This window comes from Hirundo rustica, chromosome 8, assembly GCF_015227805.2.
Source record: "Hirundo rustica isolate bHirRus1 chromosome 8, bHirRus1.pri.v3, whole genome shotgun sequence".
In the NCBI taxonomy this organism is placed as follows: domain Eukaryota; kingdom Metazoa; phylum Chordata; class Aves; order Passeriformes; family Hirundinidae; genus Hirundo; species Hirundo rustica.
This window is the reverse complement of record NC_053457.1, coordinates 31,571,836-31,599,346: the sequence shown is the minus strand read 5'-3', so window position 1 is coordinate 31,599,346 and position 27,511 is coordinate 31,571,836. Positions and strand designations below refer to the sequence as shown.

Below are 27,511 nucleotides of genomic sequence, written 5' to 3'. Positions count from 1 at the left end.
TGCTTATATGGGCAATGATCTGCTCCACACACAGGTGAATTGTTAATGACAGAGAAGGCAATGACACGAAAGAACAAACATCACTGAGGCTCTTCCCTTGGCTAAGAAAAGCGCAGTCCTGCTATTACTGATCCTGCCTGTGAGCATAATCCCACGTGTTTTAATACTTTCATCAGCTCAAGACCAAACCCCAGGGAAGTCAGCAGAGCTCCATCACTGAACACACAGGAGTTAAAGCAGGGGGGCAGCTGCACTGATTTAAGCCCTCTTCTGCCAACCAGCTGCCACCTGGGGGTGGGAACAGTGGCAGCCTCTGGGTTTTCTACTGCTGGGACAGCAGGGAACCCCTCTGCAGGGCTCACAGAGAAGCTGGCAAGTGACAACAGCCTGGACAAGAAATTCAGGTGAAGGAGAACAGGTAGGCTTTTATATAGGCACACAGATGCAGCTGAAGGAGTAAGGAAAACAAACAACACTGACAAGAGTTAGCATTTAAAAAAAACAAACAAAGGAGTTAAAACCAGCAAACACAGAAGAAGCACTTAGAGCCAGCTTCACTCCAGTTGACCACAGGGTATTTCTCTGTCAGTTTCCTCTGTTTCAGGAACTGGAAAACTACCTACATCCAATGTGATATACTGGTTTGGCACTTTTTAGCGCTGAAAAATCCTTGCAAACTCCCTCAAGGCCAGGATTTGGAAACAACAGCCAGATCCTGTGGTTGCTGCACAGTCCGTGTGCCCTCACCCCTACTGGGCTCAGCCACCCTGGATGGGGCAACCACAGCTGAGCACCAGCACAGCCTGTGCAGCTGGGGTGGAGCAAGGAACACCCCCAAGACATCAACAATAAAACATGGAAAAGGCACAAGCTATGAAGCAGATCAAAAGAAAAGGTATAACATAATTAACTCGAAAATCCAGATTCGTATGAGAATGCAAAGAGAGTGGATTCATGAGGTTTAAAAGAACCAGTGAGTTAAAGCACTCTGAGACTGCTCTCCCTAAATGTTTAATCATAGACAGCTTGTGTGCCTTTTTCCCTGCAAACAGCAAATTATCACCCCAAGGGCACACAATCTTCTGTTCCAGACTGTAGTCCAAAGACCATATACAAATCTTTCTGGCACTTTCGGTGCTAGTCTTTTTTCATGCTTCCACATTCAGAAAGTAGTTCACAGCTCCACCTCAATTAATGCCCGCTCTTTTCTAACTGCCTCACTACTATGGCCAACAATCCATTAGCAAGAAAAACAGAATCCACAAAAAAACCCCCAAAACCGAAACAACCCATCAGTAACCCAATTACATTTGTTAAAAACAAAAGAAACACAACTCTTTGAGTAAAAACTTACAAGAACTGAAAGAAATCCACATCATTAGCTCCCCAGTGTAAGCTTCTCTAGATCATCTTACTCTGACTGCAGGAAAATGTTTGTTTCCCACAAACTCTCTCAGCCAGCACTGGTGACTAACCAGCTTGGGAACTGGTGGCAGACCAGGACAGGCTGAACAGCAAAGTCACCCAGCTTTTAAGGTGGATTGAGCAAACCACACGAGGTCCCTTCAGCCTTTGATGGTGTATTATTGTGACTTACAGCTAACGAACTTAATGCTAGCTTAAATATACTGTGTATGTTTACACTCCACTGAACTCCCGGTGATTGAAGGGCACACACACCCTACAAGGCTTCCTCTATTGTTAAGATGAATTTACATGCCCGAAGATCCTGACAACCCCACTACCACCAGCACAGAGAAAGCAAGTTTCCCTTCCCAGTGCAAGCAAAGGCAGACAAAAAGGCCAAAGTCCAACAGAGATACCTGAATGCTTTATAATCAACATTAGACTGTTAAAGAACTTCTCAAAGAAAATGCCCCAAGGATTAGTTACCTTGTACTAATTAAAAATAATAATAAAGAAAATAAAAGCACCTAAAAAAAATATAGGCCATATATTGCACCTTCACATGTCACGGCCCTACTATGTGCTGAAGTGATAGAATTAAATTTGCCTAATGAGCCTCATTCCCAACACTAAAGCAAAGCTTGCCAATCAACACACAAGGATTTCCAGAAAACCCTGCTCCCAATCCTTCACTAAGGATGTTTACCCTTCTCAGGGAAGCATCTTCTTTTGAAGGTTTTGACAAGGGGAGATTTAACCTCTGGTACAGACCTCTGCTGACAGACACAGGCAGACTCAGCAAAGCCCCCGGCAAGCGGCCCTAGCAGACATTTATCCATCCAAGGAGGGTGAGAGCAGTGCCCCAGCCAGGGCTGAGCTCCTCCTGCAGCCCCTGCCCCAGGACACAGCCCTGCACAGTACCTGGCTGCAGTCAGCTCAGCAGCTCCCACCGGGACAGCATTTCCAAAGGCTGCAGGCGCAGGCAAGGGATGCTCGCAGCGATCGAGGGGAGAAGCCAACTGACTATCGTCACCTGGCCCACGAGGGCTGTGGAGAGAAAAGACAGAGAAAGGCAGCCTTAAATGTCTGAGTTACTGCAGAATTGCTGCTGTTTATCCTTCTGAATCCCGGGACTTGAGCGCGAATGAGCTAACTCGTGTGGTAAGGGAACACGGAGAAAGTTGGCATTTTTAATCTAAGTTGCTTTTGTTCCCACAGGACTGAAAGTCTCTGCGTTTTTGTCCGACTTACAACTGCAGCAGCAATGAGACAGCGCAGCACAACAGCAAATGAACCCCACTGTGCTTCTGATTATGAAAAGCAAAGAAGAAATGGAGCTGCTGCTGGAACAAATGACAAGATTTCCTCACTCAGAAACCACGTAAAATACAAGGAGCTCCATGCTGGTTTTCACCTGAGCTGGGGAGGCTCATCGGTGGGGGCACAGAGTCAAAGCTGTCCAGGTGCTGTGGAAAACACACACAGGGAGACATCCAGCCTTGTCCCAATTCCTGGGAAAAGCAGAGTGCCACTGAGCACCAGCAGCTCATGACTAAAGAAAATAATTTGGAAATACACTGCTGAAATCAATAAGTTAAGGAGCCTTGCTGAAGAAGGGAACTTGCTTATTTTTAAGAGACACCAAACCATGGGAACCCCCTGAAAACAATGTTTTTGCTGCCTACTTCAACCTGACTTTGCCATGTGACCACCCAGAGATCAGGACCTTGAAGCATCAGTTTTCCCTAAAATTCATCAAAATCCTCAAGTCATTTGTAAACCATAAAATGTGACCTTAAAATGCTGGTGCAATTTCACACTGCCCTGGGCCCCTCCTGTCCATCTTGTTTCCTGTACTACCTGGTGAATACAACACTGAACACACAGGGGTGGTACCTTTCACAGATGGATTTGAGGTGCATAAACTCAAAACTGTCACTCAGCATTTGCAATTCCAGCTTATAAACAAAAAGCTCTAAATCAGAGAGCTCAGCTTTAACTCTAAATGATGACCTAACTGCAAATCCAGAGATCCTGGATGACTCCTTACTGTAATTCAATTTTGAATCAAAAAACCTAACAAGCAGTTAAACTTTACTATCACAACCTCAGTGTTATTCTGGTAACGACTGAAGGCTGCCACCTGAATGTACTCACACTTCCCATATTTTATCTAAAGGATTCTGTAACATGTTCATGTGGGAAAACAATTACAACTCTGAGCAATTGACTACCCACGGGTTCTCTGGTTTAACCACACCTGAGGGCTCTGCCTGTTGTAGGGAACTTTGAGCCAAGGTGTTTACAGGTTCTAAAGTCCTCTGGCTTATTATCATAAAGGGACTGGCTTTCATTCATTGCTGAGTTGCAAGTGGGGTTGGAAGAGGGGTGTCCCCTCTGCTTTGCCTTAAAATGAGTGTTTAGAAAGTAGATTTTGATAATAGCACTTTACAATTTCTTTTTTGTGCACCTAATGAGTAAACTGAGGAGACGGGCAGGTTTTCCTCTTGCTGTGACAGAGCACTAAGGCCATTCCCTGTACACACGTAGAAAGCACAGCACAAGCCCAAACTGCAGTGGAAACTGCTGTGCCCCGACCTGGTGAGAAGTGTTTGCCCCTCACCACTCTCGTTTCCTGCACAACCAACTCCTGGACAGGGATTTTCATAGTTTATGGACAAAGCAACCTGAAACTCAGGCTTGGGGAGGTGATGGAGAAGCTGCTCCTTGCCGAGCCACCCTGCTCTGCGCCGCACAAACAACGAAGCCATCCACAGGCTGCTCAGACGAGTTCCAAAAGTGACATTCCCACACCACAACCGCCTTTGGCTCTCCAGGCTCCTGCCACCAGGTCCCTGCTGTCAGCCCTCCGCAGCCACCAGCCTTCAAGGCCAATTTGTTTCAAGAACTGAGCTCCATAAAAAGGCCACGAGCTTTTTCCACTCTGCTGCCTCGGTTCTGGGTCGAGCCTGGAAGAGGATCCACATAAAACTGCTTCCAAATTCTACTTATGACAAGCATGACTGAAATAGTTTGCAAAGGAAAATACCTTGCAGTTTAACAAGCAGTTGCTTACCAACAGCTGCAGCAAGCACACTAAATTCAGCCCAAAGACCACGGGCTGCAGTCTGCTATCAGTGTGTCACAAGAGAAAGACACTGCCCATCAAGTGTCCTTAGGCTCTTGAGTTTCACAATTTCACTTTTAAGGCCTCTACTTAGCCTTGAAAAGATATTTTCCAAGTCACTGTTTGAAGGCAGGTATGCAAATAAGTTTCAGGCAAAGCTGGACCCACAGTATTCATTACATACCAATGAATGAATGAGAAATAACTTCATAAACCTATCTAATTTCTTCTTAAACACAGCAGGTCTGACTCTGTCTATTTAAGAAGGCTTCAAACTAAGGCAGGAAATTCAGATACAGACAGGGACACAACTTGGCACATGTGGACACAGAGCCAGCAAGTGCTGGGTGCTCTGATGGGTCTGTTTGCTGCTCTCCTCCTGGCATCCCTGAGGCGCAGACCTTAAACCCCTACTTTCACAGGAGGGTTATAAAACGCTTTGATTCTGGTGCTGGAGACAGAAGGCAGCTCAGGCTCTTGGCATTTACTCCCTGTCCATGTTTTTCCAATCAGAAGAGCTGGATGTGGCTCCCTTTGAACAGTCAACAATAGCTCCAAGTTTACTCCAAGGGGAAACCAATAAGCATTTCAAACTCTGCTATCTCCCAGTCCCAAACATTTGGCTGCCTTTAATGAGATAACGGCAAGATTTATGGATCCTGCTCTTACTCCAGAAATCTCTGGAAAATGGCACCAACAACCATAAGGCAGGACTGAGCTCTCAGTGCTCTCATCACCCGCTGTTTTGTTTTCTTCAGGACACAAGATGTTCTCACTGAGTACAGCAAGGCTGACAAACAAAATCCTTTAGATTTCATACTTGGTTTTCTAATATCTTGGGCCAAAGAGCCAAATATTTCAGCCTCAGTTTAACCATACATAAGCAAAAGTATTAACCAATCTCAGAAAAATATTGAGAGAATTTGCTATTTCTATTAAGTCCTTACACTGTAATTCTTTGGAAAGGAAAAAGATCTGCTGATGTAGCAGCACCTACATCAGTGTGCAGCTCACTCATTCAAACACACTGTACCTCATAAAATTTGATCCATGTTATTCATTCCTTCATAATATTAGTTTCATCTTCTCACAGTTTAGTTTGCAGCTTATCTCTCACACGAACCATATTCACTGAAATAAACTTGCTGTCTAGAAAATCCAACAATAACCTGTTCCAGTAACTCTATGCCTCTTTGGTATTTCTGTTCTTTAAAAGTATTTCCATGATTACTGGGACTCCTGTCAATGATTCAGCAGAGAAGGAGGTAAGAAGTTATTTCTCCTATTAGAAATCAACATTACAGGTATCACTAACTAAAACTAAACTTGTTTAGGGAACAGCTCAGAACTGCTGCAAAAGATACAAGCAAAGCATTAAAAACAAACAAACAAACCACTATTTTTTTCCTCTCCTGCACTACTCCTTATGAACTACTTTAAAACCCATTTCAGTATCAATAGCATTTCAGGAAAAAGATGAGATTCTAAGATTAAAATGGGAAGTGTGGTTAAATTTCCTAAGGAACTAAGGGAACATCCATCCTCACAGGAGGAATCCATACTCCAGCAACAGCTTAAAAGCTCAGACACAGCATTGACTGGGGGTCACCTCTGCTGGTCACTGTGCTTAGATTTAGCCAAGGTTTTACTTTTACCAGCTAAAAACGCATTCACAGTCAAAAGTTCAAGTTTTGGGCAATACACCGCCTTTTGTAAACCCAACAAAAGACCTACTTATGCATTTAAATGTGTGATTTAGGAAAAATCTCTCGAATTCCGTACCCTGAAGAAGAAACTACGCCTTAAATGCCTCTCACCAGCACTTTGTATTTAGGCTTGGCCTGGGCCAGGCTGAGTCCTGCTGAGCTGGGACCGCGCAAACACAGTAATGAAGGTATCCAAGAGATGAACTGGCATGCGTTAATTAAAAGCAAATAAAACGGGGGAAACACGAGTTTGATGTGCACGGCAGCAGAACTACGCTCATGGAAAAAAGGCACTGTCACCAAGACACCAGAACTAGCTCCTGGGGGGATGATTCCAGACTTCCATGGTGCTCCTCTGAGCGGGACTCGAGGAATCACAGCAGAACAGGTCTGGGTGCTGCTGACGGTGCCCGGAGCAGCCAGGGAGAGCCAGCCCAGCTGAGTCACAGCTGTCCCCAAGGGAGGGAGCCGCCACCACCCTGGCTGGCCACAGTCCAGGTGGGAACGCGTGCCTGCCCAGCTCCGGACACAGGGCTGTGCCCCCAGCACCGGGCAGCGAGTCCCACCTCCTCCCGCACAATTCCATCCCAGCCGCGCCAGAAAGGCAAACAAACGCGGGAGCTGGTTCTGGGTCTGAGAGCAGATTTTTTCCGAGACTTCCCGGAGGCAATTCCCCACCTGTGGGAAGCAAGCCCAGCTGTGCAGCAGCTGGCAGTGCCCGCAGGTACCTCCCCAAGCTCTGCTGGAGCTGTCAGGGACCACGCAGAGGCATTCTGAGAAAATGGATTTTTCTGGCACTCGCGGTGGAAACCCTGACAAGACAGAGGAGTTATCTGGGCAGGGGATGGTGTTTAGTCACACGTTACCTGAGGGCCTGCACTTCCTCTCTCACCCAACCCTCTTTCCTTAGAAATCCTTTAATTTCTGTCACACGTGCACCCAGATTGATCACACATTTGACTGGCTGTAACAATTAAATAGGTTTATTTTTCTTCCCGGACTATTCTACATTACTGTGGTCGCATTAAAACTTAGGGTGAGTTACTACAATAACCAAACACAATTATATTAGACTAAAATACTTAAAGGGACTGAAACATGTGTTACAGCACTACTTCCTTCGCAAGCTAAAAGAGGGACAGCAGAAAGCCACATTAAAGTGCCAGAAGTATAAATCACGCCTGCCCAGGGTGAATAAGCGTATTTGCTGTAATAACTGTCAACCATTAAAAAAAGCCCATCACGTCACCACGGAGCAGCTTTTGGAGCCTCGGAAGGGCTCTCGGTCACGTCCTGATGTCATCGGAGCAGGATTTCAAAGCTCCCAAAATTCCCGAAGCTCCCAGCCAGCAAACCTGGAGCAGGAGTTCCTCAGCGCCAACAACACACACCGAGTCTCCTCCTCACTCGAGCAGAAACCCCAAACCCAGCCAGGGCAGAAGCCACAAAACCATCCAGTCTTTTCTTTTTTTTTTTTTTAATTTTTTTTTTTTGGAAGGGAGGGAAGGGGGAAGAAGAGTTAATCCTAACCCAGAGCTGGAGGCAGCGCTGCGGGGAGCGGGAGAAAGTTTCTAAAAGTTACTTTAAAAAAAAATAAAAAATAAAAATAAATAAAAGAGGGGGGGAGAAAAAGACCCCAACAAACTTTCCCCCTCACAAGCGCCTACTTACCAACTCCAGGAAATAAGCAGCAGCGTTCCTGCTCGCACTCATCCTCGCCGGCAGCACAAGCCCCACGCTCGCACAGCGCCGCGCCGCTGCGCCGCCACCATCGCGGGCGGGCACCGCCGCTCCCTCCGCTCCCTCCGCTTCCCCGGGAGCTCACAAAAGGCCGAGCAATACGAGCCCGGAGCTGCTGCTGCTGCTCGCAGGCTCCTCCCATGAGGCTCCCCGAGGAAAGGCCGCAGCGGCCGCGCTGCCGCGCCCGGCTCCGCTCCGGGTCCTCCCCCGCGGGCCCCGGGGCAGCGCGGCCCGCCCGGGCGGCGAAACGGCGGCCGGCCCGCCTCAGCCCGGCCTGGTCTTCTTGTTGGTTTTTTTAATTCTTTCCCCCCTCCTTTCCTCGTTTTTACGGTGGAATTTCGGAGTTTCCATCCGCTGGAGGGAAGGGGGTGGAGGGGGGATGTGGGGAGATTAAATTACGGTGTGTGTAACGCTTAAAGCGCGCACAGCTCCCAGCGCTTCAAAAGTCACTTAAGAACGGCCTGGATTCATTGATGGTGTTTGGCATCTTTTTTTTTAAACCCAGCACTAAGTAGAACTTTTAAAAATGTTTTAACAATTTTCACTGAAGCGTTATGCGTTTATAGCTAAACAAATAACCTTCTTTAAAAAAAAAAAAAACAACAACAAAAAAAACCCCACCTAAACCAAATGATTTTTAATCCCAGCTCGATTGTTGGATTAAATGCCAACTCCTAAAGTCACCCAGGTATTCTCATAGGTTGCTTTACCTGCCTTCTTAGAGGTTAATCTTTTTTCACTAACTTTTTTCATGGGTTCCTTTGCCTGCTTTCTTTCCATAGATTTTTTTTTCCTGTTTTCTTACACGTTTCTTTACCTCGAAGAAAATGGAGCAGTTTTAATTAGTTGCCTGCCCTTAATCTCTTGGGTTTCCTATGGGTTTATTACCACACAAAAGAAGGGCTTTACAGGTAATTAAGTCTGCATGAGGATACACCAAATTGCATATGCGAGCCGCCAGCACCCAAGGAATTAATTGAGTCTCTCCCCAGAGAGATGATTATCATGTTTATAACATGCCATACAACAACCATAAGCAAGAAGGTTGGCAGATTGGGCATTTGGTGAGGAATCGAGATATTTTGGATAAAATGCTGGGGCTACAGAGACTCAGTTTAGCTGAGTTAGTTTCCCAGCTGATTCCGTGTCTCCCAAATGTGGTGCTAGCCACATCCTGGGTGACAAAACTAACTCATCCTCCTCAGAGCTCAGTCCAGCCCCTAGCAGGGCTGTGCATCTCCTGTCAGGGTTAAGGTACAGTAATGATGCCTCCTGGGCTTCTCAAAGCAGCAATTTATTGCTGGGCTGCAGGGGAGGGGGGGGTGGGGGGGAAATGCAATTTTTAATTTTTTAACTCTTTCATTAAAAAAAAAAAAAAAGTTAACTGTTTCTACTTCTAGCCCTTGCCTGATCTTCTCTAAGCAAAAGGAGGCAACAGGTTTTTGTTCAGGTAAATTTTGTGTTAGAGGAGAGCTTTCCCATCTAGTCTGAAAGCAGAACACAGGGATTTCCCCTTCACGTGCTCATTGCTGCTTTCAACAGTTCAGATACCTGTACAGGAAATAGAAGAGTACACCAAATGATCTCCAGACACCAAATCAGACACTGGAATGGGTGAAAATGCTGAAAGACCTGTGGAGTGCCAGTGTCATCTGAGGTGTAGGGCATGGCTTTTCATGGGGCAAACACTGTGCCATGGTATGGGGAGAGCTCACTTGGCTGCAGGAATTGGAGCCAGTAGCACCCACTCTGACAGCAAGAATTAAGATGAGCCTCAGAGCTGAAACTTTCTGGGGAGAGCATCTCTATCATATCCTGCTTCCCAAGCAGTAGGGAACCAGGCATGGAAAAATTTACTGTCATTTTTGATGTGCGTACAAGGATCCAGTCCCCCTCTCGGTTTGGGGGGAATTAACCTCTTTTGCCATCTGGAAGCCATTTCACAAATGGCTTCTGCAGGTATGACTGCCCTGGTGGGGGGAGGGAAATCCTGGGAAGAGGACAATTCATTAAAAGAAATTTTTATTCTCTTTGTGAGCAGCGGTCTGGCACAAAGCCGCGGCCACAGACGAGCCATGTTCCTGCTAACAGAACCAAACCGAGCGTTTTTGGAATAAATTCTCATTTTTCTCAAACAACAGGCCTCCACCTGCTTACTCCTTAGCCGTTTGCTGTGCCAAAACCCTTTGACCTACTGTGAAGCGATTTCAACCCACCTTTGGCACAGAAGCATTTCCAGTTGTGTCCCAGTGCCCTCTGCTATTGAAAGGTGGGAACCTGATGGGCTGAAACTCCAGGAATGGAGAGCTGAGGTGTGCCTGAGCTGCCTGAACACAGGGCTTGGGGAGTGCAGAGGGAACCAGCTGAAATGCCACAGGGGAGCAAGAGGGAGGAGATAACAGACAGTGACAGGGCAAGGCTGGCTGAGGCACATCAAAGAGCTGCCAAGCCTCGCAGAAGGTTTCTCTGGAGGCCAGAGCTGGAGCAGCGTGGCTGATGAGGGCAGGAGACATCCCACAGGATGGCTGTGCCACAGTCCAAACCCTGCCCTGGCTCCCAGGGAACCGCTGCAAGGGAAGTCCAGAAAGCATCGGGATGGCACGTACCAAGGGGGACACTTTTAAAAAAATATAAATCATGGAATCACAGGATGGAAGGGACATTTATAGGAGCCTCCCCACCTGCCATGGGCAGGAACACCTTCCACTGTCCCAGGCTGCTCCAAGCCCCATCCAACCTGGCCTGGGACACTGCCAGGGATCCAGGGGCAGCCACAGCTTCTCTGGAAAACCTGTGCCAGGGTCTCACCACCCTTTGAGGGAAGAATTTCTTCCCTACATCCAATCTAGCCCTGCCCTCTTTCATTTTAAAGCCGTTCTCCCTTGGCCTATCACTACATGTCCTTGCCAAAAAATGCATGTGCTATTTTAAATTGTTCTTAGTGGGAACTCAGTGCCCATTTTAAGACCATTCTGCAACGAATCCATAGAAATGTACTTCAGTTTGTTTAGAACGAAAGAGGAGTTTCTTGTTTGCATTTCCTAACCAGAGGTTCACAGTCATGCACTCTGCAAAACCACAGACCCAATTAACTGCAGAGCAGCCCTGCTGGGATACCAAGCCACGTCTGTAACAAACACCTGAACTTTATGTTTCCACTACTTTCCACATACAAATTGCCCACAGCCATCATTTGTGGTGGCTGAAAATTAGGTTGTGCATTTCCCAGCAATTTTTACTGGAGAGGCTTTAGGAAGGCTGTCTCTTTAAATTCCCAGACTTTCACCTTAATCTAAAGGAAAGTTTAGTCTTGACCCATTACATCTGGGAGGATGAGAGTGATGGGAAACTGCCATTTTGCAGATTTCCAATTAAGTAAGATTGGTTTTTAGAAAACCCTAGGCTAGACTCAAAGCCTCACTAATTCCAATGATAACTTCTCGAGCAAATCAAGTTTATTTGGAGTTTCTACCAGAAGAACAAGATCTGGAGAATGGTAGACATAATATAAGTTTCATGTACCATCACCACGTTCAAAAAGAAAAGAAAAAGAGAAGTGGAAAATCTTGGAGACTCTTAAATATTCAGTGAAACTAATTCTGTATTTTGGGTCATTTAATGACATTGTTAGGAAGGGGAAATGGAATTTTTAAGTGTCTATTTATTTTTTTTTTCCTTAGTTGTTAGTAACTGAGCAATGCATTCATGCTTTTTGCACCCATTCCAGGAAACAAATCCAATCTTCTCTGTCTGCTGCAGAGTTATTCTTAGCTGGCTTTGATATTTCTATCAGCTAGGAGAGCATAACAATGTTATCATGGTTACAAATTCCAAAGATTTTACATAAGCTCTTGAGTGCCTTTAAAAAAAAAAGCTTTATTGATTACACTGTTTGGGTTTCATTAGCCAAAGCAGCTAGGAAAAACAGTCTGGAGAAGAATTAAAAAAAAATAAATAGCAGTTTGATGAGTTTCGTGGAGCGCATGTTCCTTGTTTTTCAGAGCACCATGGACAAAGAGAAGCCAAGATTGACAAGTTGGAGGCTGGGAAACACCAGGCCAATGAACCACTTAAATCCTACTTTTCTACATACAGCCTGTCTTCCTAATTTGATTTTTTTTAAATCTGTTGAAACACCTAGACACCCCTCTTATTTAAACAGAGCAGGACAGCTGTGGGTGTAGGGCTTGTAGGATGGTCTGGGTGGAAAAGGAGGACGGGACAAGACAGAATTCTCCCTGGCTGAGCTGCCAGAGGCTCGGGGCCAAGTCCCTCGCTGGGATCGCTCCAGTGGAGCCGAGATTTTTGGGCCAGCATTCACCCACTCTAAGGGCAGGCTGCAGCCTCTCACCCAGCTGTCTGGAAAGGAATGCACCGAGAGGGAGAGCGAGTCAATTAGTGAAATTAAATTGGAAACAACCTAGTGGAGCGCTGGGGCGCTTTTGGACAGCTGGTTGTTTCGCTGAGGATGGCGGACACCAAACAGGGGCGCTGGGGAAGAGCAAGGATTGAGCCTGGCTGAACGAAGAGGAGGTGTGAGCACTTTTCAGCCAGGAGAAGGAGATTGCCATGGCATTCTAGGGCTGGTCCTTCCCCACAGCACAGCGTGGTGGCAACCAGCATTTCACAGGGACCTTAGAATCCAGAACAATTACACCTTTGGGTGCAGCAATTAATGTTTCTGCACTTATTACTGCAATTTGAGGGGGAGAACTTCATTTAGGCCAAAGAGGCTCCACGGTAAGAATTAACCTGTGAGGTGAGTGTAGGTGAACAGGCCCAAATAGATTCACATAACTTTTTTTTTTTTTTTTTCATTTTTTCCAGGGTGCCCAGATGTTAAGGAATTGCAACAACTAAAAAATCCCCTCTTGTTTTTAGCAATGCATCTGGGGATTTCCATACACCTGGACTGGTATGGATAAGATAGGCTCCAAAGAATCAACATAAAAGATAGGAGGAGAAATAGAAAGAAAAAGGTAATGCAAGAACTATGGAGTTCTAGCTCTTCAGATTCATCCCTGTGTCTATAATTGTTGTTTTCAGGGGTTCAAAGCTGGGGCTAATCCTACACATTCTGTTGGACACAGGGACCATGGAAGAAGCTCCACTGTATACCCAGTTTTCCAAGAAGCCATAAGATATTGTGTTGGAACAGAGAGGGCAGGGGATCTGTAAGATGCAGAAACGATTTTGAGGAAACAGGCAGATTACTTGGAAAAAGCAAGGTTGAAAAATACATTTGGGGAAATCTAATTAGGGAAAAAAAAAAAAAAAAAGTAATCTGAAAGTAATTTTTATTTAGTGATGAAAGAAAACAAAAAATGATGTTAAACTTGGCATTGGACAAAGTATGGCAGTGTCCATGCTGGATTTCCTCAGCAAAGTCTTGTAATTAAATTAATAAATGTAATGTCTTGAGAAACACAAGGGTGTGTGAAAACAGCAGCTCTTGTATCACCCATCCCTGTCAATGCCTATCTTATGAATGTGTGCCATGGTCTCCAGTGGTTTTTCACTGGAATGTGTTTTGAATACAACAGGACACTCTATCCAACCAGCATTTTATAAATACTTTACAAATTTCATGAACACTTAGATGCTGCCTAAACCACAGGTCAGCTCGGTCAATGGAATTCATGAGAGTGGTTGGCACAACTCCCTTTCACTTCCTAGAAAGCAATGGCAGATCTCTGCTGGGTAAGAGAAAAGTTGTCTTAATTTTTACTCTTCTTTGAATAGAAAAATACCAAACTTAAATATCTCAGGCTTGAGACAGATGAAATTCCCACAGAACTGCCCGTCCTGGTAATTTAGTTCAGGACTTGCAGGCATCTCCAAAGGCACAACTGTACTGACAGCTGCACCTACTAAGGATAACAATGGCAGTAAGAGGGGAGGAAAATAGAGAGAAAGAATTCAGATACAAAGGAGGAAGGGCAGGAGAGATAAATAATCTGATTCATTTTGTGCATTTCACTTACGTGTAAATCACCTCCAGCCACTTTTCCCTTTGCTTTGTGTGCCTGAGATGCTACACACCTGAATCGATTTTGAAGTTAGAAAAAGAGGGAAATAAAGAGCTGCATAATCAGTGTTTTGAAAAGTTTTAACTCCAAACTTTTGTTTTCAACTAACAAAACAAAGCCTTAGTGCTCAAACCCCACTTGCCTGATCTGAAAAGCAGTTCTATATTCCCCACCTCATCCAGCAAGACTGTTAAAATATTTAATACTGTATTTGTCACGCAGACAAAAAAAAAAAAAAAAAAAACCACCAAAAAAACACCAAGTCATATTTACTGAGGAGTGAACATTCTTTTTGGAGTTACTGAACTTGCCAATTTTTGATGGCAAGAACAAAGAATGAAGCAAATCCAAAAGGATGCCTGGGCCAACTGTAGAGGTCTTGTCTGATCTATGCAGAGGACTTAAGGAATGTTCTTCAAGCAGTTTTGCTGGCTGCAACTGCTGCCATGTACTTCCCATATAAAAATATTGTTTGGCTTGATAAGTGATGGCAGTCAGTGCAGCAGAACTCTGCATTCTCTAAGAGCATGGGTGTCAGTGCTTGCAGTGTGCTTGCAGCTCCCTGTGCTCTTCCCTGAGAGCCCAGCTGAGCCCCTGAGCATCTCTGGGAGCCTGGAACACCCAGGGGCTTGTGAGCAAACCCAGCCAAACCAACAAATCAGCCAGCACATGCAATGTGCTCTCTGTACCTGCACATCTGGGAATGACTTCACGGCCTCCCCTTCCAAAAACTCCCTCAGTACTTTTTCCAAGAGACAACGGCAGCTTGCATGTGCCAGCCAGCTGAGTTACAGCAGCTTACCAAAATATCCATCCCACCTCTAAGCACCCCTAAGGTTTTGCCATCATTTCCAGTTTTATTCCACGCTCTGCTCAACATCTGTCACGGTCCGTGGTGCAAACAGGAGCATTTGAGGAACCTCCATTCTCCCTCCATAAAAGAAAGAAGATGTGTGGGTTACATCACAAATATGTGGGTTGCATCACAGATATGTGGGTATCCATTGTGAAAGGAGAAAAACCAAAACCAAACCTAACTCAAGCCCTGATCTTCCTTTCCAAGTAAACCTCAGACAGAAAAATGAAGCAAGTGGATGCTCAAATAAATGGGAATAGTGACATTTTGAGGCCCAAATGTGGCCATTAGAAATACAGGTTTTCTTGGTAAAGACAGTTAAAAACATCAGTACAAGTCAGTGGTTTGGGGTTTTTTTTGTCTTTTTCAGTGCTGACAGACAAAATCCGACTCTTCCCTGCCTCTGCTATTAGCACAGCTTAGTTCCACAAGGAATCATGGCTCAGCCACAATCTCCTTTCCAAAAATGAATTTCCTTCTCACTGAAGGTTTGAAGGGAAGTATTGGTGCTGTGCTGTTGCCTGCAGCCATAAAGGCTCTCCTCATCAGTTGAGCAGAGCTGCTCTCCTAAAGGTGTTGGGGGCAGGAATCACTGCAGGCAGTGCTTGGATTCACTGTTCATCTCAGGACCAGCCTCCTCCCAGGGCAGAGCCACGAAGGGAAGAAATTCCTCTATTTCCTCTCCAGGGAGAAATCCCAACAAGAATTTAAGAGTCAGATCACAAACTTTACCCCCTCATGCACAGTTCAGTGGGGTTTCAACCTGAGGGATCTTGCAAGAGAGGGAATTACACAGAAGCGGTGGAAGGGGAAGGAAACAAAGCTGGAATAATTCAGAACCTTCTCCTTCTCAGTAAGAAGGTTCTGAATGGTTCTCAGAACCATTTCCTTCTCCTAAACATAATTTGGTTCTTATTGATATTTATTTTGAGAGCTGGTCAGGAATCTTTATCCCTGGAGTTCTTTATATCAGGTCGATATCCTCACAGACAGCTCTTAGAAATGTGCACCCCATTTTGCTGTAGTAGTTTATCCTCTGTAAGGATGACAGGGCAAGAAACCACTGCAAAGCTCTCAAAGCTTTGTGCCTGACACACACAGCGTAAGGAGCACACCTTGAAATTGAATGCTACAAACAAACCCACTTTTAATCCCAGAGGAAAACTGGATTAATCAGCGTATTGGACCTGATGGAGACAGACCAGCCAGCTCAGCTAATGCTCTCTGCTTCTTTTTTTTGTTGTGATATGAATGCACGTTGCTCTGTAAACAAGCCTGACCAGAGCAGAGGCTCCTCAGGACCTCTGAGAGCCCCCAGTGTTTCAGCCTTTTGGGCAGCCACAGTCCAAAACCAGCAGCTGCCTGTTGATGCAAACCCTCACGCTGGAGAAACAGGTGACAAGGAATTCTTGAAGCATATGCAAGCATTAAGCAACTACTCCGTGAATTGTCAGCAGCTGTTTCGAGAGCCCTGCCCTGCTTGCCACAGGTATTTATTTAAAGTATGATACCCACCCTGACGTGAAACACATGCACAGATTTACACACTGCCCGGAGTCCCCCGTGGCTGCTGAGCCAGCCCATGCCAGCGATTTGTTTGGGAATTTCAGAGCTGCCCACCGTGAAGCTGCCCATCAAATGAAGGGAAGCAAACAGAAAAGAAAGGACCTCAAGAGAAATAACAGGGTCTGATTTCCTTGTCATTTTGTAGACAGATCCTTCAAGAGAAAGTCACAGAGCCTGTCCTGGTTTCCAGCGCTTCTAATATTTTTCTACCATACATTCTGCTCACACAATTAGATGACATTCAGCTCCATCCCAGCCTGACATGCAGCAGGCAGAACTCCCCCACATTCTCACCAAATTCAGGTATTTTCACTTGCAATGTGGTTTTATCCCCTCAGCCTTGAAGGACTGTGGCCCTGCAGCATTTTCCCTCATCGGTCAGTCAGTGCCATCTATGTTTTTGGGATTGCTCAGAAAGATTCCACCTCTGCAGACCATTCATTGGCATTGTCTGATGTAGTTTAGCTTTTCCCTGTAGCCCTGTGCTCTGCTGTTGTCTCAGCCATCGCTGCCTCCTCTGATACAGAAGAGAGAGGGATGCTGTGCAAGGAAGTTCTGAGGTTACAGAGGAAGCAGTGACACGACCAGATAAAGGGAGATCACCTGTTCTAAGATCATAATTATCCTGAATTAACTGCATATCAAACTAGGAGCTCAAACAGCAAAATAGCAGCTGATTAAAAAAGAATTTTTTTAAAAAAAAAGTCTTAACTTTATTAAAGCAGTTACTTCTAGGTTTGGAAAATAAAAATAAATAAAACAAAAAAAGCGACTCTGAGGCTCCACAAGTCCCAGCTCAGAAGAATTCACATCTGAAACAACTCCATGTCATTAGAAACACCGAATAACACGGTGATCAAAGGCGCTGTCAGTGCAATTATACTGTACAGGAGGATAAGAGGGAGGCCCAGACAACTAACTGTGAGTAATTGGGTTACTCCATAGGCTTGTTTTTAAACACTGCACTACACCATGTGAATGCTGCAGGTCTCATTTAACTGGGTCACCAAAACTGAGGCAAAAGTCTCCTAACTTAAGGCTAGGAAGTGCAATTTGTATGCCTAACTTCAGGCTATGAGGTGAGAACACTGGGAAGCGTAAGCGAACACACACGGGTGAGGGCAGATGGAACAGCTCAGAACTGTGCTCCTCAGCTTTCAGGACCTTTCTGTCCTTACAGGTTTATTTTTCTTTTTTTTTTTCCTCATGTAAACCACAGTCAGAAGCAACGTATATTTAAGATAAAGTTAAGAACAGAGTAAGTGAAATGCCCTCCCAAACCGCCCAGACAACGGGCACCTGCCTGGGAAATTGCACCCCTCTCCAGCCCCGGGCTCCTGCCAACCATTTCACGTAGTAATTCAAAGTAAATACCTTTCCGTGGGTAATCCTGCCACAGCCACGTCTTGAAGTTCACTGAGGTCAAGGTTCTTCGGCTCAGTTAATGCAAGCGGTGATAGCTTTCCTTTGGCATCCTGGAGGGAGCTTTCCTGTTCTGAATTCATCCTGCTTGGCTGATTTTCAGCAACAGCGAGTCCTGCACGTGCAGAATGCTCGCCCTGCTCCGGCACGGGGAGGGCTGGAGAGGGATTTTTGTACAGGTCTGCCTCCTGCTCTTCAGTGCTCGTGTTCATAGCTAGGTCTCCCTCAGCAGTGACTAACATCCTTGCAGTACCAGTTTCGGGGATGTCTCCACTTTTTTCATTACCTGTCCTCGCTGTGCTGAACGCTGTGTCACTGTTCTCTTTCACGTCTGCCTCGGTCACACTGCCAGATTCTAGTTTCCAGTCAGTTTGCAAGCAATCATCCTGGCTTACTTCAGTTTTTAAGTAATCTATTAACCCATGCATGCTCACTTTCTTTTCCTGCTGGGCATCTTGAGAATTTCCCAATGTTTCCGAGCATTTCCTATTTACTGCCTCGCCCTGTGTCATCCGCACGTCACTCTGAGACCTAAAGTCATGCACAAAACTGCTGTGAACGTTTGCCTCCTGGTTTTCCTCAGGTGACACACTGAAATTGTCTGGCAGTTTTTCGTGGTTGTAAGATCCTCCCGGGACAAGCGTTGGAGATGCCATGTCAGAGATGCTCTTGGCGGCGTCTGCATCACCGTGCTCGCTTCTCTCCTGTTCATTTGGCTTGGGATCCTGGCACTGTGCAGTAGGGATTCTTACATCCTCTTCAGAGGAAACTGGCTGGGCATTGCACCCTGTAATCAAGTTGTTTCCCTCTGTGGCAGCAGCACCTTCCACGTCCCTCCGCTGCACGCTGCCTGCAGGGATGCCAGCTCTGGTGGGTTGCTGCTGGCTCTCGGAGCACGCAGGGAAGTTCCCAGCTGCTGCCCCATCAAATGAAGCTGGTCCTTGCTTTATCTCTAAGCTCATTAGCGATGCAGGATCAACGCCACCAGCGCACACGCCGTCCTCTCTTTGCATCTCACCGCTCTCAGTGGGTTTGCCTGGCTTTTGCAGATTTCCCGGAGCTTGTTCAGCAGACGGAGCGCCATCCAAGCTAGGGACCACTTCTGAGCAGCCAGCGGGCTGCCTGCTTTCCTCAGTGTCCTGGAGACTTGCTGCTGGCAGCTCTGCCACTGTGCTTTCTTGTGGCAGAGATTTTCCCCCTGCAGCTTTGCGGGAAATCTCGGTGGCTAAAGACAACTCTTGCCCCTCTGCTTCTGAGGTGCCCTCGGGAGCTCCTTTGCCCGCCTTGTTTGGTTCTGAAAAGTTCTCAGCGCCACAGAGTTCTGCTGTGTCCTTGGCAGGTGGGCTCTGCTTGAAGCCTGCATGGTTTTCTGTCAGAAGTGGGGGTAATTCAGCACTCAGTGTGCTGTGGACAGTTTTTTTAAAAATCTGGCTGATGTGCTCCCTGAAGTCGGGGATGCTGGAGCCACTGCCCAGAGAGCTGCAAGTCAGAGCCTCATGCTCCCTTCCAGGGTTCTCTGCAGACTGCTCAGAGACACTGATGTCTGCCCTGGTTATGTTACTATTCTGTTTTGAAGGCTCTTCCATTTTTTCTGAATTCCCAGGTTTCTCTAAGATCTTACCGTACTTGTCATCTACGCAGGTATTGGTTGCAATTTCCTCATTACAGCCTTCTCGTGATGATGAAAGGCTCAGCAGCTTCCCTTCTGGAGCAGGGAGTGCTAACAGAGACTCTGCTGAACTGTCACTTTGCTGCTCTTTGAAGCTTGGCTCACTTTTTGTTGTTTTGGATTTAATTGTAGAGATCTCTTTCTTCAGCTTCTCAGCGTTGAAGTGTGATAAGTCTCCAGTTCTCTGCCCTACATTCAAAGTCTCTGACAGGGCAAAAATTCTGTCTCCATCACCCCGAAAACTTTGGTTTGGACAGTCTTTTTCACTCACACACGTATTCCCTGCAGAGCTGATTTCTGAATTTTCTGCTTTACCTGTGCTTGCCCTGGGTGAGGAACTTAAGGGTGCTGACACCTGAGGACCTGGGGGACCCTGCAAATTAGAGGTACCTGCTAAGGTGTTTTGGGATGCTACAACTTCCAGCTCATTATTTAGTGACTCCCCCCCAGTGGCCCTGTCTGTGCTGTTTCCAGGTTGCTGGCTGGGCTGGCTGAGTGCAGAAGTTGTAAAATTTGCCTGACAATAACCAGGCTGCTCTGTTGCATTTTGAGTGCAGCTGGATTTAAGTGAGTTATCAGTGAGAAATTCTTCCCCGTGTGCCTGTAACGGTGGAGGAGATCCTTGTGCCCCTGGACTTGTAGCAGGCTTTATATTGCTTGTTTCTGGGACAGAAGCAGTGTCCTCACAACTCATCTCTGTGTCCCCATCTTTCAGCATGATTCCCGCATCCGTAGTCAGAATATTTTCTGTTTTTTTTGCCATTAATGGCCTTTTCCTTTGCATTTCTGGACCAGATATTTGGGGGTTGTTTTTCTCAGAATTATCAGAAGTACGTGCTATTTCCGTATCGCTTGGCAAAGCCTGGGACATGTTAGTGGCACTTGCTGAGTCCTGTGTCCCTGGAGGAGCGTTCACAGCAGCAGCAGCAGCACGGCTTTCACCAGGATTATCCTCCCTCCTGCACACGCTGCCTGGCTGCTCATTCTTTTCAAGCTCCTTACAAAACGTGTCTCCCTGACATGCTGCTTCATGCTGCCTCGCTGAGATCAAAGAATTATCACCCTGCTGGGGCTTGCTGGGCTCTTGCTTACTGCAGCACTTTTCTGCTGCCTTCGGATGGGTTTTGTTTTGCTCGCTGCAATCTCGCAAATTAAGCGCGGTCACACCAGAAGTGTTTTTCCTGTGTTTGCCCCCGTCCTCAGTGCTGCTGTCGTCCTTGTCCCGTTCTTTTGGCCTGTCAGAGCCACGCTGGGGCGGTGCTGGCACAGAGGATTGTTTGTCAGGGTTGTTTGAAGCGTCCAGAGGTCTTTGTGGCGAGTTGCTGTGATTATCTGGGTGCAGCCACTCGGGTTGTGGTGCCCTTCCTTTGTGCTGCTGATCATCTGCTCTCCTGACAGCTGTCAGGCTGCTCCGGTGCGCCTGCTCTTCAAGTTCTGTATTTGAACTGCAGCCACTGCCACCAGCAGCAGACAGTGACTGCTCTGCTCGCTCTGCTTGGGGAGGAGCTGCTGGAGCACCTTCATTTCCCTGCCCCTTTCCAACCCTGCTCTCCAGGACCTCCAGAGAGCTGCATGTGTCCCTCCCAGAGGGGCAGCTGTCGGCAGTGATGTGGCTGTCACCCCTTTCCTCCGTGAGAACTTGGTGATCAGCAAGTCCTGAAGCGCTGACTGCAGTTTTGGGGGGTTCTGAACGAGCCATCTGTGTATTTCTGTGACCTTCTGCAGCCACTTGCTCCAGCTGAGCTTGCACATCCCATTCACATTTACTTTTCTGAGTCAAATCTTCATCCTCCATGGAACTTTTCACTGCAGTTTGGTGCTTCTCTCCTTGAACACCCTCATTTTGATTTCCATCCCCAGCATTGCTGCTGTGTGCAGCTGCAGGTTCCTGCTCTAGATCTCTGTGAGGTGTTTTGGTGATGGGATTCTTCTGTTCTTTGGTTTCCAGAGCTTGTGAGGCCTCCTTGGTTTGTCCCATAGTCCCTGCCAACTCATTTAAGGCCTGGAGATTAAGTTTTAATTTGGGCATTTTTGCACTTTCTCCTGACTTGCTGGAGCTCTCAGGCTTTTCTTCACTCTCAGCTTTGCATTCAGATTCCAGCACAGTTTCTCTAGCAAAAGCCTTTTCCCAGGACTCAACCTGCTTAGTCTGCTTAATATGATTGTTCCCAGGGTGGAGGAGCAGTGAACTGTGTGCACCATCTAAACAAACCTTTTCAGTCCCGTCACAGCCTGACTGGCCCCAAGTTTTGCCTTCTGCCTCAGAGTTAAAGCAATCAAAACTCCGTGGGCATTCCTCCCTTGGCAGCTGAGGTGAAGCCCCCACCTTGTTCTCCAGGCCATCTGGGGCAGAGGTTTGCCCTTTGCTCCTTTGTTGTTTAGGTTCACAACCATGAGACTGGGAATTGCCTTTGGGTGATTTAAAGTTGCTCTCTAAATTCAGAGGCTTTCCCTCACCTTCTTCCCCCAGGTCACCTGCTGAAGTGTTTTCACAAGGACTGAATTTTTCAGGATCGTGTTCCAAGTGGGTATTTTCTGTGTCCTGGTGGTAGCTACTAACAGAGCTCAAAAATTCTCTTCCTGCCTCACTTGAGCCCTCAGGTAATTCACTGGTTTCTGACACTTGTGCATCCTCTGTTTTGATTCCATTTTTTCTTCCTGTTACATCCGCCCCCGTTTCCTTTTCGTACAGCTCTGTGGATCTGCTCAAAGAAGTACTTAATGCATATTCTTCCAGCAATAATCTTTCATCTCCCACTGAATTTTCCTTGGTGGGACTGATAATGCTTTCTGTTTCAGAAAGTGTGGTGCTTTCTCTAGACGCATCATCAGCTTTTATAATTTCTTTGCTATTGGCTTCTTTTGGGCTTTCAGTGGTGACAGCTGATTTTTCTTCTTCCTCTCTCTCAAACGATAAAGGCACGCTGAAATGCTCGGCACTAACAAGCTCATCCTCCTTTTGAAGCTCTCTTTGAAAAAGGGGTTTGTTTTTTTCAGAGGCTGTTTTCACTGCTTCACTCCTCGCTGGATCTCGAGAGCCATTCCCAGGCACATATTCCCTCGAAGGCTCTTCAGGCTTTGGTACCAGGAAGGGATTTTGAGGGCTAGAAGGCAACCCTGACATTAAAGTACAGGGTTCTGATTGCTTCCTTTTGCTTCCAGATAGAGCAGGATTTGCCTCATTCCCTTGAGCTGTTGTTCCAGCCCCCATCTGTAGATTACAGATCTCAGTGAAGCCCTGAGCATTCACAATTGCTCCAAATTTTTCACCGTCTGAGCCTCCTGTTGCTGGATAATTTGGGATTAGGGTTTCCTTTCTCATCACCAGACCCTCTCCACCATCTGCGTTCTGTCTACCTTGCTGCATTCCCGCCGGCAGCTGACCTACTTCCAAAACTCCTGGCTGCTGCTGGGCCTCCAGAGCAGCGAAACAACCTGCTGCTGCTTCACCCTGGGCAGACGTGGTGGCACGTGTGTCCCTGATGCCACCCAGCTGCTGTTCCTGCTGGAGCCATCCCGATTCACCCCGGCTCGTGCCTGCGGCTCCTCGCGTTTCTGCCAGCGCTGCCGCAGCGCCGGGCTCCAGGTGTGGGATTCTGGGCTCGTTCTCCCCGGTTCTGGTGGAGGAGGCAGCGGGATTGTCCTCGGATTGGACATGCGCTGATCCCTCTGCTTTGTCCTTCCCCAGGGCTGGGGGTGGCTGTGCTCTGTCGCAGTCCCAGGTGTGTAGTTTGGCACAGTCTGTGACGGGCACGCTTCTCTCCCTGGCTGCAGCAGAGCGCTCAGAGAAATCAGAGTCTGTCTGTCCTCCTTGCTCTTGCAAGGCAGCTTTCTGTCCCGTCCCCTCTGGAGTGGGATTTGGGCTGGGATTTGGGCTGGACAGCTCTTCAGCACTGTGGCTGCTGATGCCTTCATTACCGACGCTGCCAACAATGGAAACGTTTATTTGTTTCGTGTCAATAAAGAAGCAAAGAATAAGAAGCAAAGAATCAAACCCTTTTGTGCCACCGGCGTCTCAAAGCCATGCACTGCATGCACTGGGAAGCTGATAATCTGCTTTTGGGAGTTAAACCATCAGACACGGTGATTTAAATGCTTATTACTCTGCAAAGTGTGTTCCCAGTCTCACCTGAGAGTCCGCCGTGCTCATGGCGTGCGTTTGAACCATTCCAAAACCTTGGATAAGTGTGGGGAGAGGGGACACGCATCTGACAGACTGAAGGAGCAACAGGGGGAAAATGGGGGAAAAAATCATACTGGGAAAAGGAGCAACAGGGGAAAAACTTGGGGAAAAAAAATCATACTGGGAAAAAGAACAACAGGGGAAAAACAGGAGGGAAAATCGTACTGGGAAAAGGAACAACAGGGGAAAAACAGGAGGGAAAATCATACTGGGAAAAGGAACAACAGGGGGAAAATGAGTGGAAAAAAAATCATACTGGGAAAACCCACAGCACCTCAAAGAAAGGCTTTTTGTTTCTGCTTCTGAGAGACCGCTTTGCCAAAGCTGCACAGCAAGTGCTGCTATCTGGCTGTACTCGAGTGTGTAGCAGAAGATTAAGAAGGGCCCATCTGCTGAATGTTTTCCCCAACGAATCAGCTCAGTTGGTTCTCACCAAAAGGTCAAAGGGCTCACCCAGCCGAACGTGGGATGCTGCTGTGCCACCATCCACACCCCATGAGCTCATTTAATTGCAGTCTTTGATTTCAGTGCATCTAAGCTGTAACCCTTGGCGTGATCTCTTTCTCCACCCATTAAATACAGAAAAAAATGGAATCAGGGATGATTGACTGCGAGAAGGAGAGGTTATTTTAAATGTTTTTCACTGTGTGTGCCTCAGTTTTCCACGCTGAGGTTTGTAGGAGAGGAAATAGGTTAACCTTGTTCTCTCACTCACCTTCCATGCCTGGGCATGGGAATATGGAAAGAAAGATGTTTCAAACTGGATGTAGAATTGTAGGGAGGAGCAAGGGGCAGTGTTCACTTGACATGAAATAATGGATTCCAAGCAAAGCAGGGCACAGAAAACACACTGCCAGGTGCTGGGTGGTCAGTGCAGAGCTGCACAGGGAGGGACGGCTCAGAGCTTTGACACAGCTTAGCAGTGACAGGGTTACGTTTCAGAAATTCCAGGTCCCCTTTAGACTGGAGATAGAAAAGATGCTTAAAACACGTCCTGTATGGCCAAGATTGGATTTTAAGTAATCTCCAGAAATCTGAGAAGCCTCTCTCTGCTTCTCTGCCCAAGTTTTACATACAGAATACTTGATGGCGAAGTGAGTCAGTGACCAGCTCTGGGGTCCCTGCAGATTAGGTTTGTGTTTATGCAAACACAGCATCTTGGCCTGGGCTACCATCCACAAAATCCACTTCTAGGTGGGGCCAAGCCCCTTCCTTATTCTGAGAACTGCCCAAAACACAATTTCTTTAGGGACAGCTGCACCTAAAGCTGAATATGTGTCTGTCAGGTCCTAAAAACGTTTTTCAGAGCCATTGCAGTGGACTTCAGTCTTGAAACTAGTCTTTCAAACCAGTCTTTTGACTATTTATTTGCCTATATTAATGCTAAGCCTCAAATCTAAGGTAAATATAACTTACAGTTCATATACAGTTTAAACAAGTTTCAGCCATGCTTGGCATGGGTTTGAACATTTAATTCACAACACCAACACATTTTATTTAAATGTTCAGTGAATGGTTTTGCCCAGAGGAATTTTTCTGTCCTCAGCACACCGAAAACACCTATCCATATGGAACTTACTGGCACTGGGAATGCCAGAGATGGCAATGCAGAATTTGGTGTCTGCCGGATCACTGGCAACACGGGGCATGACAGGACACGAGCAAACAGCAGGGAGAGGCCAGGAGGTTTTCCCTAAGCAAGGAATACACTTGATTGCTGGCGTTAATTTTGCACTCAGGGAAGCCTAATTAGAAGAGGAGGGACAGAATCCACAACATGGAAGCAGGGAGGGGGTGGAGGAGTGGGAGCCCATTGTTAGTCAGGCTTTCTGCTGCGTTGCAGGTCTGTCTTCTTACTGACTGAATTGCTCATTAGCAGTTTTGTGCCCAGGGTTCCTCGCCCTGGGAGCGAGCTCCTGTCAGAGATGTGGTGATCAGGAGGAGAGCAAAACCAGGTGGAGGGTGAGGGGGAAAGCCCCTCTAACCTCCGTGAAGCTGAGCACTGGGAGAAGTGGAAAACACCATCAACAGTTATAATTGCTCCTCATCTTTTATCTCTGTTGTTTACTTACCATTAATCCATCCCATCTGTCAAGAGAGCTGGTAAATGCACAGTAATAAATCTGGGATGGAAATGTTGGTAATGTTCAATATATAGAACATTCATCCTCATAGCTTTGCGTTTTTCAGATTTCATCTGACTGAATTTTCTCTAAGATTTTTACACATGACCTCTTTGTTACATTAGACTTCAGTTTGCAGCCATTAAATGTGAAACAGATCCAGACATGTCTGAAGTGGTTAAATATTCTTGAGTACAATGTCCAAACCCATGAACTGTCTACTGCCATACTGGCGGCAACTTTGTCAAGAGCCACAGGAATAAACTTGTGACTTAGCAGGTTCAAGGGAGATGACAATCCTATGAACTGAGATCAGCACTATGAATCCATCAGAGCAATGTTTCTGGTACTCAGTAATGCTGAAAAGTTGTTCATTTTACTCAGGAGCGGGTGAAGGAATTGGGGCAAGCTTGTAATGAGTGTGTGCTGAACAGAATTAAAACGGCAGTGCTGGCACAGGCTGTGACAGGGAGTTAAACTCTGTCAGAGTGGAGCAGCACAGGTTCATTATCGGCGCTGCTGCAGCTGCTCCGTGTTTTGTTCACAACGTAACAGAACTGGAAGGGTTGAGTTCTCAGTCAATAGGATAGGCCCAGACTGACCTGCCTGGAGATGTCAATTTATGTTTCTCCCTCTGATGGAACTAACAAATAAAACCACGCAGGGAACAGATCCTACATCTTCCTTTTCATTATCTGCAGTCTTGCTTTTCTGTCTGCAGGACCTGCTGGGGTTAGACAAACATCTGTTGGGAATGCCTTAAGCACAGCTGATCCTGCTTTGGGGCAGAAGGATGGACTGGGTGACCTCTTAAGGCCACACCTAGTCCCATTATCTTCCACTCTTTTTAAAGGGAATAGCACTACTGGGAAATTACACCACATGCTGAGGATAATTCCCCTGAGTAAAACCCCATCTACATAAAATCAATAATTGCTTTCAGGGAACAAGTATTTTTAGACAACCCATTTAATACAATCAACATAAAGCTATGGCCCTAAGAGTTGGAATTTTTAAATGCAGGAAGATAAAGTGTGTTCTCTTTTGTGGGTAATCTGATCTATCTCAACATTTTTTAAGGGGAAAATTCATTCTTATTTAAAATAAAACATGCAAATGACAAAGCATGGAAGAAGATTCGAGTTCCTCATTGTTCATGTAGCGTTTAGGGCAGAAAGAGTCATTTTGCTGTGAAAAATTGCTTCATGTGACTGATGATGATTAAAAAAAAAAGAAAATGCAGTCATGCAGAGACATAGGTGCATCTGTAGCTTGAAATGTGTGTGTCCCACTGCACTCAGGAGTCACCAAAGGGAACTTCTCCCTCATCTTAGAAGTTAAGCACACAGTTAATAATTTTCAATTTCAAGGCCCTAACACACTGAGCATATGAATATTTTACTTCCAGTTACAACATCAAATAACAACAAGGTAAATCCTTACGTGCCTAAAATGTTTGTTTTGCATAAACAATTACTGACAATTTCCTTGTTTGGAAGCGCATTGCCAGTTTAGCAATTAATTTTTAAAACCTGCAGTTAACATCTTCCACCATTAGAAGATGTCGTGGCAAGTCTGACTTTTTCTGGAAAAATATGGTAGTCCTGCCCAATTACTGAGCTGTTTATTAGGAGAGCGCTGCCTGCTCCGTGTTTAGGGTGTGAAGCTGTAAAGGATGCTAAG

The 27,511-nt window shown here is 46.3% G+C and overlaps 1 protein-coding gene across 1 annotated transcript in view; it reads right to left on the bottom strand.

The window, feature by feature from the left end:
• The window catches only part of TACC2 (transforming acidic coiled-coil containing protein 2), a 129,010-nt gene that overhangs the window by 71,830 nt on the left and 29,669 nt on the right, over positions 1 to 27,511 (bottom strand). Inside the window, 2 exon segments of the mRNA XM_040071005.2 lie at positions 2,329 to 2,454; positions 17,806 to 23,445. Of these exon segments, the coding sequence (XP_039926939.1) occupies positions 2,329 to 2,454; positions 17,806 to 23,445 (5,766 nt within the window).